This window comes from Vicia villosa, unplaced genomic scaffold (genome assembly GCF_029867415.1).
Source record: "Vicia villosa cultivar HV-30 ecotype Madison, WI unplaced genomic scaffold, Vvil1.0 ctg.000133F_1_1, whole genome shotgun sequence".
NCBI classification, from domain to species: domain Eukaryota; kingdom Viridiplantae; phylum Streptophyta; class Magnoliopsida; order Fabales; family Fabaceae; genus Vicia; species Vicia villosa.
The window spans coordinates 328,510-338,542 of NW_026705027.1; the positions used below are offsets into that span (position 1 = coordinate 328,510).

Here is a 10,033-nt window from a genome sequence, read left to right on the forward strand (position 1 = left end):
GTTTGAATATCATCAGAGTCAAACAGCTTGGTGCAAAGCATCTTCTTGTCTTCTGACCTTGAAGTGCTTCTGAGCGTGATACCATGAGAACTTCAGTGCTTTTGCTTCTTATCTCAAGTTCTTCTGATGCTTCCATAGACCCATGTTCTGATTCTGCTTCGACCATCTTCTGATGTCTTGCCAGACCATGTTCTGATGTTGCATGCTGAACCTTCTGAGTCAAAGCTTCTGAGCGCTGATTTGTGCATACTCTTTATATATTTCTTGAAAGGGAAATTGCAATGTATTAGAGTACCACATTATCTCACACAAAATTCATATCCTTGTTATCATCAAAACTAAGAATATTGATCAGAACAAATCTTGTTCTAACATCATCATCAACGCTGTAGCAGATAAATGAACCATAACAAATAACACGGTGACAGTAGTGTTAGTAGTAGGTTCACAGTTACCTGCATAATTGGTTTAACAGAGTGAATTTTAAATGTTAGCAGTGACAATATAATTGACAGTAGCAGAGCAAAATTGTAGAAGTAGCAAAAATAACACTGTAGCGTATCAGTGAAGGAACATAAATCAATAGTATATCGGAACTAATTTAACCGAGTAGAATAAATTAGTCGTGTTCGAAAATGATTCGGTATCTATATTTTTGGTGATTTTTTGGCGATGTTGTGATGAGATGAACCTTATGAATTTTGTGATTTGCCGTTGTATTATTCGGACAATTTTGTGATGGTTGTTGATTATAGTTGTTGACTTGTTGTGTATGCATTGTTGTTGACGTGATGTTGTAACGTGTGATATTAAGTTGTAGGCCTATGGCCAGTGACGATGCGATGCTATGATTTTGTGATTACTGCGATGCGAAATGCAAAAAATAATGCGACGTTGAGTTATCCTAATGATCGGTAACAATTGTGATATAGGCGTATGCCTCGCGACGTTATTTTGCGATGTTTGTGATTTGGTGCATTTCATCAGTGTCTCATGATTAGCATGTTTTAGCGACGACCTCGATTTGCAAACAGCGACGAAGCCTTATGTCTGTTTTGATGCCTCTATTAATTGGGAATTGGAGATGGGGGCTGAAGCCCTGGGTACCACATGCATGTGCATTTGTTAGAGTCGCATTTCATTTGTGTGATTATGAGGTTATGTGTTTTGATGTGTAAACTTATGTGACTTAAAGTTACCGTGCAAAGATGCTACGACGTTATTTGAATATTCATGAAGTTTGTTGATTCCGCTGCGAGTTACTTGTTTAATTTGAACAAAGTAATTTTTGAGTAATGATTTAATTGTCGTTTTAAATTCCTGTGCTATTTATCTATGTGAAGAAATTAAGTCGTAATTGTTTTGAATGACGAATACATGATATCCCAAATGATTGTATGTTTTGAATTTTATACTCTGATTTTCCGTATAATTATCAGGTAGATTTGGGGTGCTACAAGAACAAATACGAATGGTAATAAAAAAAGCGTGGAGGAAGTGGCTAAGTCTTTCTACTTCAACTCGACGGAAGAAGAGAAAGGGAAGTTCAGGAAGGCCATGGTAGGCATTAGAGTTGCGCCTGGTGTAGCTTTTGGGGTAGGACAAAGTCTAATCGAGGAGGGCATTTTTTCGGTTCAAACTACACCTCTAGGACCCAAACTGTGTTTGCTATGGGAGTCAGTGGAGGGTGATTTAAAGGTCTTGATCGAGGATGGGGGAGAATTGAAAAAGAAGTGGTTTGAGGAGGTGAGACAATGGAAAACGTCGGATGTAAAGTGTTTCAGAGCAGCTTGGGTTTCTATATATGGAATTCCTTGCCATGTTAGAAATAAAAGATTTCGAAGAGCTACTTTCTGATATAGGCACTATAGCCAACTTCGATTTCCTAGATCGCATTCCGAAAAGACTGGATGTTCTTTCTTGCATGGTGTTCACAAAGTTTTTGGATCCTATTAGAAGTAAGGTGAAGGCCATGATGGATAGAGGATGGATCAATCTGATGATCATGGAAGAAAACACAGGTTGTGACGTATCAAGAGGTGATTCCGGTGGAATGGAATCATTTTCCAACGGTTATGAGGACAGCGAAGCTTCATCGGAAATGGGAAGTAGGGGAGACGATAGTATGGAGGAGAAGGATTTCTCCGATGGTTCAGGAAAAAACAGGGTTGATAGTGACACATCCAAGAATGTCAGCAAAAGCAAAAAAAAAACGCAGCTGTTGTTGAAAAGGTGGGGGTAAACGGCGAAGGATCAAGAGATATTAATTGCAATTTCATGTTTTTGGAAAAATCTGATAAAAAAACATGAAACTTACTATTTAAGGGAATGGAATCTAACCAAAATTCTTTAGGTTTCTTTCTTTCAACAAGGATCTTATTCCTTAGGTTTCCAGTCAAATCTAAAGCCACCAAAATTTGCGTGAAATTTCCAAAAGAGGCTAGTCCTGCAAGATATTCGTCTTCATGTATTGTGATTAAAATTCTATTGGCTCTAACCACCGATTGAGGGAGCTGACTAACCGGAATATCACAAATGTTATTAACTGCTTGAGCAAAAGAATTTTTGCTTGGATTCGATTGTTTGGTTGTAGGTTTCGGTGGATTAAGATTGTTGGCATTTGAATTCAGGCAAAATCAAGGAATAACGACCGGTTGGGACATGATCAGAGAAGAATAAAGGACTTAGTCGATGGAGGAGGAGAAAAAACCCTTAATTGACGGTTTTCAATTCCACAAGTTGGTGAGAGACGGTCCTGTTTACAACTATGCTAGAATATGAACACGCGAGAAAACACAACTAATGATGAAAAAGAGGTTTTGAATCTCTAAATTATATGTTTCAATTTTGATAAATATGATATATTTATAGTTGTAAATGCTTAACAAGTTATTAAAGTTTATGTGTTTTTGACATTCCTAAGAAAATCAAAATAACATATATTAGAATAAAATATTAAAATTCGATATATTATATGTTTTAGAGATTGAGGGTAAAACAAATTAGGGAAAGAATTTAATATAAAATTTAATAAAGTGGAATAATATTTTTGTTATTTTTTTAAAAATAATTAAATGCATGTAGTTGATGGTAGAGGAAATGAGATAAAACTATATTAAATACAAAAATCATAGAAAAATTATGGAGTCTTTATTTTATACAAAGAAATGTAATAGTATGGTGATGGTTGTTGGGAGAGAATTAGAGAGAAAAAAAAACTTAAAAATTTATATTTTATAAGAAAAATTTAAGGAGACAAAATAAAATTTAAATATTTTTTAATTATTATAAAAATTAATTAATTAATATCATAAAAATATACTAATTATTACACATGGAAAGTAAAAAAATAGAATTTATTTCATTTAACTAATGAAAGGAGTTAATGAAATAGTGATTAATAGAGAAAATGAGAAAAACTCGTATATGGAATTATTATAGAATTAACTATTTTTAAAACAAAAAAAATTCTGTTTTGAAGAAAAAGTTTATGGAATTATTATAAAATTTAATAATTTTTAAATATTGTAAAAACTAATTAATTAATATCTTAAAGATATACTTATAATGTTTCGAAAGAAATATCTACGGAGAATTGGTAAAATTTACTATTTTTTAATTATTATTTAGATTTATTAAATAATTTGTTAAAAATATACTAATTGATCGTACCTGATCAGACGGACCTTCGTGGTCTGCATAGGACTGAATTTTGGTAAATTGGAGGGGTGTACTTGCAAGGTACTCTGATGCCAAAGTGAGAAGAAAGAGCAATCAGAGTGCAAGTACAAGATAAGAGTGAGAATGAATGAAGTTATGGGACACTCTAGTGAAAGAGGGTATTTATAGCCCCCAGCGTTAGTCCAAGATCTCACCATTGGATCGGATACCTAGGCCATTCGGAGACTGCCAGGATTCTACATGTGTAGTGCAGACCAGTACGTGGTCTTCATCATAGGTCAACCACTCCGAAGGTTAAGGGTAGACGCGGTCTTGTAGGGAGTGCGTGGACTCCGCTTTATTCGGGGGTTGAAAGTGAACAAACCCTACGAGGAAGAGGGTCCTTGGAGAAAAGGGTAAGTACTAGTGCTCGCAGGGAGCACCTGCTCGAGGACAGGCAGGCAACCTTGCTCGGGCGAATCCTGCCCGACCGAGGGCTAGTAGTTTCGTTAAGTTAGATGTAGTGTCACTTACGCCCGTCAGACGGGCAAGGGGGAGTCCCCTCGAGACCAGGAGCGAGGCCAAACCTTTCCTTGGGCTAAGACGGGTTTGGGCCTTTCGCTATGATATGGCCAGGAGCCAGCCCAGTCCAGAACAGGAGCCCCGCAAGTTATAGTTTCCGGGCAGGGAGCTGTAACTTTGTATTTTCCCGACAATGTCCTCTGTGGCGTATGTCGGGGAATTCCTCTAATCGGTGACAGTCGGGCGGAAAATGCCATGCCAAGTGGAAAACTTTCGCGGGGAAAGGCAAACGGTTGCGTATGGCAGACATTTGGTGACGTGGCAGCGCAATAAGAGCGTAATGATGACCTACTGACTAGGGTCATAATGATGGCGGCGATTGGGATGAGGCGTGCCAGCCGACGTGGCGTTTCACCTTCCGTGCAAAGTCTATAAAAAGGAGTAAAACTTCTTATTTAGGGTTTTACGCTCCTCAAACTCTCTCAAATTTGCTCCGTTCTCTCTCCAATCGCCGCTTCTAACATGCAATCCTCAGGTATGCTATTCTAATCTCCCTTTTAGTTAGATTTCGATCCTAGGACGCTTCTGTGTTTTGGGCGAGTCTGTCCTCGGCGTCTTCATCCTTTTTAGATGTGATCAAGAAAACTAGGTTTAATGGGTTTTAGGGGATTTGTAGGAGATTCCGCGCGAGGAATCCCCTTCCTCGACAGATTGGTAGGATTCATGTGTTTTTCCGTGGAAAGGAACTTAGAATGGCTAGTTATCCTCGAGGGGTTTATGGTTTTCCCCGGGCTATTCGTGTTATTCCCCGAGAAATTCATGTTTTTCCTTAGTAGATTATGTCTCGCTCTTCGTATTCATCAATACGCCTGAGTTAGGTCTAATGTATCCTTGTTCGAACATCGCTTGAGGAGCTGGATAAGGGTTCGGTCGGGGGCCTCTAGTGTCCCCCGCTCTACCCTTTCACTTGTCTTGAAATGGAAGGGTGGATTTGATATAATGTCGAATTCACTTATTTTCCTCTGCATGCAGGTGATATGGCCGCCCCTGAGGAGGTACTTCTTTTGTCTGAATCCGAGGAAGAACCCATGTTGTTCGACTCCGTGACTGATCCTGGTTTGGATTCGATGGCCGAGGAACCGCGGGGGATAGCCTCGCGCTATGGTGATTCTCTAGTCGGAGCCTTCTGGGCGGTTGAAGATAGGGCCCCCAGTAGTTTAAGGAATTGGGCGGCCAGTTGCCTGTCTGCGACTGAGAGGATATGCTCCAGGTTTAGTGGTGATCGATTCTCCATGTATGAATATGTTTCTAAGGAGATAAGATTCTGACTTCCCTTTACTAGCTTTCAAATTGTTGTGCTCGCTAATCTTAACCTAGCGCCTTTCCAACTTCATCCAAACGCCTTTGATTTTATGCAGGTGTTTTAGTGTTTGAATTTGAGAACAAAAGAGAATGAGGGGATGTTGTCGTGGGTTTAATGTATAAACCCTAATTCACGTATGAATCTTCAAAAAACCCCACAAGTTAAAAACTGTGGGTGTATTCGGGATACATCTCCGAAACACCCTGATCTTAACAAAAAGGTTTTTCGGAGATGCATCTCCGAAAACGCCCCTAAAAAATTAGAATGTGATGCATTCGAATATGTATCTCCGAATTCAAGGAGAAAAATCTGAGATTTCTCCAGAGACCCCTAAAAAGGATAAAGGGTGTATAGAGAAATTCCCCTAATAGAATTGTGTTTCTATTAAAAAAAAATTTCATAAAAAAAATTAAATAAACAAAAAATGTTTAATATTAAGTATTTAATAAAAAATGTTGGCTTTTTAGTTGACCAAAGAAAATGTCCATAGAAGGAATTAATTAATTTATATTTTAAATTACCATATTAAAATATTATTCTTTTATTTTATATGAGTCAACATTTGACTAATCTTTGACTAGTCACCGTTACTAATATTTTACCGGAGCTTTCCTATTCTAAATGAAGACTATGCTTTTCCTGACTGATATTTTCTCCTGTATATTCAAATGAGAGATAAACAAACACATTATTTTTTTTATAATCTTCTCACTCTCAAGCGTAAAACTCCCCCGTTTTATACACGAATGAATTTCATACTTTGAAACCCCTCCCTCTCTCTCTCACCCTCTCCTTCTTCCTATCTCCTTAGCCACAATCTCTCCCTTTGAAAATTTTGTACAGCAACAACAACCCTATTGTTCTCAAGAAAATACTATGACAAACAAGAAAATGGATTCTTCTTCACTTTCACACACTGTCATCCCTTTCCAAGTCAACCTTACTCCCTCCCAAAAAAATTTTCAAACATTAACCGAGGTTGATTACTTTAAGAATTACAACGACAATGATCGCAATAAGGTTGATGTCTCTCTATCTGCCTCTACCGCTGCTGTCTCTGTCCTTGACATTGATCATACCGACATGCCGTCTTTGTTGGATTTCAAATTAAGCGTGAGTGATTCATAATTCAAGTAATCCTTTTTTTGTTGTTTTTTTGTTTATCGCAATAAATTGTTCGTAAGTTTTGAAGCTTTTGATTTATTATCTCAATTATTTTAAGATCACCTTAATTTGTAATTATTTTTATTTAATAGATTGGCAGTGGTCTCGATCAAAATCATCTCGCTACCAATGATGCTAGTGATCAAGATGATAATGATATGTCATCTAAATTCGATCACAAAAACACTAAGAATGAGGTAAAGTTTATGATTATATTAATAAATAGTTTAATTTAATGGAATTTAACAATGTTTTTCTTTTATTCTGAGTCATGATTTTAAATTTTTGTTGTGCTGTGGTTATGCTGTAAATCATTGTATTGCCTAAAATGTCAGCGATGACGTTTCAATAGTAGTTTTGATGTGGTTACATTGAGGGTGCAATTATGGTTTAAGAGACACAATTGAGTGTTTTTTTATGTGATGATATTTGAAATCTATGAACTGTATTTTTAGATGGCTGTTCTTCGAGGCAAACTTGCTCGAATGAAAATGGAAAATTGTCGATTGAGTTTCATGCTTGATCAGCTTCAAACACAGTATGATACCTTGCAAATACGTTTTGAGAAAATGAAGCAGGACAAGAAGGTCGAGAAAGTTGAACAACAAGAAGGGTTTGATAGAAAACTTGGAAATAAAAGGAAATTTGAGAACGATGGAGTATCAGTTTCAAGAGATTTTTTGGAGTCTGGATTGGCTATTAATGTAGATAATGGGGTGGATCGTGAACCCTCTTCTTCAAGAACAAGAAATTATGATGGATTGGGATCCACGCCTGAAAACAACATTGAAGTTGCCTCCAAAGAGTTAGTCCTAACTAAGAATGGGAAAGTTAGTGATGAAGAAAAGAATGACTATGGTAAAGGAACTAAAGGAGAGGATAATCATGTTGGTCATGCTGAGAGATTTCAAAACCCGAGTCCTCTAAACTATGCTCCAAACTTTGTTAATGATGATTCAACTGATGTTGCTGCAATCATGACGAGAGCAAGAGTTTCTATTAGAGCTAGATCAGATGGAATCATGGTAAATATGTCAAAAATGTGTAACATAGTTTTAAATTGCAAGTTGGAATACTTTTTAATCTATACAATTTTGTAACAAGAAATTATTGTAATTTATTAGGTTTCTGATGGATGCAAGTGGAGGAAGTATGGACAGAAAATAGTGAATGGAGACCCGAGTCCTCGTGCTTATTATAGGTGCAGCATGGTTAAGGGCTGCCCAGTTAGAAAACAGGTAGGCTTTCTCCTTTAAGATTCAAACATAATTAATGCATCGGACCCCAATTCCATAGCAGTCGCATAGACATTAAAATTTCTAATTGTTGCCTAAATTGTTAGATAGTATTAATTAAAATTTTGTATTATGTCATTAACTTCATATATATGTGCTCAATTAACTGTAATTTAAGACTACATACACAATGAATAACATCAATTATTGACATGACATGCATTTCACTAGGTTGAATATGACTAATAGTAATATTAACTGGATATGTGTTTCATCTTTCAAGGATTGCTTCCATGCTCGAATGTAGTAGCTAGTTAGGTTGATTATTAAAATCTTTATAAACTAGCAACGAAAGTTAATAAAATTTTCGTATAAAGTTGACTCATATCTCGTAAGATCGTGAGTTCAGATGTTAGTATAAGAAACTTATTGGTGGATAAACTTTTAAGCATGTGTATGCATTGTAAATAAAATTTACAGGTACAAATGTGTGCTAAAGACAAAAAAGTGGTAATCACAACATATGAAGGCTATCATAACCATACTTTACCACCAGAAGCCATGGAAATGGCACAAACAACTGCTGCTGCTGCAAGAATGCTTCTTTTAGAATCAACTTCAAGCAAAGATGAAACAACAAATGCAACTATTCCTGGTTCTACAAGTCTCACAACTATCTCAACTTCTGCACCATTTCGGTCTATTACACTTGACTTTACACAAACTCCAAATCCTCTACAACTCCAAATACCTCAAAAATAGTTACAAGTTGCTTTGCCTCAACAAATAATTTATCCTATTCTACGAAATAACATTCAATGTATAACTTATCCTTAATTAAGATTAAAGAGTATTTTTCAATCAATCTTGAAATTAAAGATCAAGTTATAATAAACACAAACACAAGGAAAAATCATTGAGATCGGTGAATAATGAGAGAACAATTAGATTCATTTAATCTTAATAAAATAAGTTTAACTACTCATTTTTATGGTATCAATTAGAAAACAAGATATATTTTTTTTCATCGTACTCTATTTTTTCCTTGATTATATGCAAGCTTGCTGCAGATTTGTGACATAAATTTTACCTGTTTATTATTTCTCTCTTTTCTCTTAAAAAACATGTGAATTATATATATATTTCCTTAATAAAAATTGGTTTCTCTAAATTCAAAATTTGTTTTCCACCATGAGAAACTAAAATTTGATTTTTCTTTGAATTGGAATTGATTTCTCTTAAAGTTGAAGTCGTTCTTGTTCATGTTTCCAAGTCACAAATCAAAATCGATTTCTCTGAAATCCATCTATTCATGTTTTGAAGTCAAGAATCGAAATCAATTTCTCTTAAAGCCAAAATTACTCTTCTTCTTGTTTTGAAACCATTCTCGTTCTCGTTCCGGTTTCTCTTAGAGCCGATTTCGTTTATATTTTCGTTTGTTGATGTTATTTATAGAGTTGGATATTATTCTCTCGATATTTAATGCTTTTTTATTTTGTAGAGGCTTTATCTTATTTGTCGTTCAGTTTATTGAAGTTCAGTTTATTGAAGTAATTGATTTGAGACATATATGAGTTTATATTACATTTTTATCCACTGCGATGTTATCCTAAGCGAAGGTGAACATACGATGATAGGTCAGGTCAGGTGTTAACTATTTTAGTTTTAAAATCTTATGTCTTACAGATGAGCATGTGTTTGTTTGTAAGTGTGACACCTCATGTGTTTAAGTGTTTATTTAACAATTTAGTCCTTAAATTATGCGGGGAAAATTAGAGTGTTACATAACTAGGTCTTTTAACATATATTTTCAACCATTTGCAGAAGTACCGCAAAAACATTTCAAACTCCTAGCGTCTTTTTTTGAGATTCTTAATAATAACTCAACCTTTAGAATTTTTAAATGTACCTAATAGTTTTACAACTTCAAAATGATAAAATAAAAGGCCAAGAGTTTATGGTATATTTTGTCTCTAGAAAACAAACATGTCTCATAATATAGAAAACGAGCATTTATAAATCTTTTATTTTATAGTATATATGAATATTTTTGGACAACCTTTTATATTTGTATGCACTCAGACATCTT

General features: G+C 35.4%; 1 protein-coding gene across 1 annotated transcript; it reads left to right on the forward strand.

Moving 5' to 3' along the window:
* The first annotated feature begins 6,421 nt into the window (after window positions 1-6,421).
* LOC131624530 (probable WRKY transcription factor 31) lies at window positions 6,422-8,706 on the forward strand. Its single transcript, XM_058895485.1, has 5 exons — window positions 6,422-6,658; window positions 6,802-6,906; window positions 7,165-7,734; window positions 7,834-7,947; window positions 8,425-8,706. The coding sequence occupies exons 1-5, from the start codon at window positions 6,422-6,424 to the stop codon at window positions 8,704-8,706; spliced, it is 1,308 nt and encodes a 435-aa protein (XP_058751468.1).
* The last annotated feature ends 1,327 nt before the right edge of the window (window positions 8,707-10,033 follow it).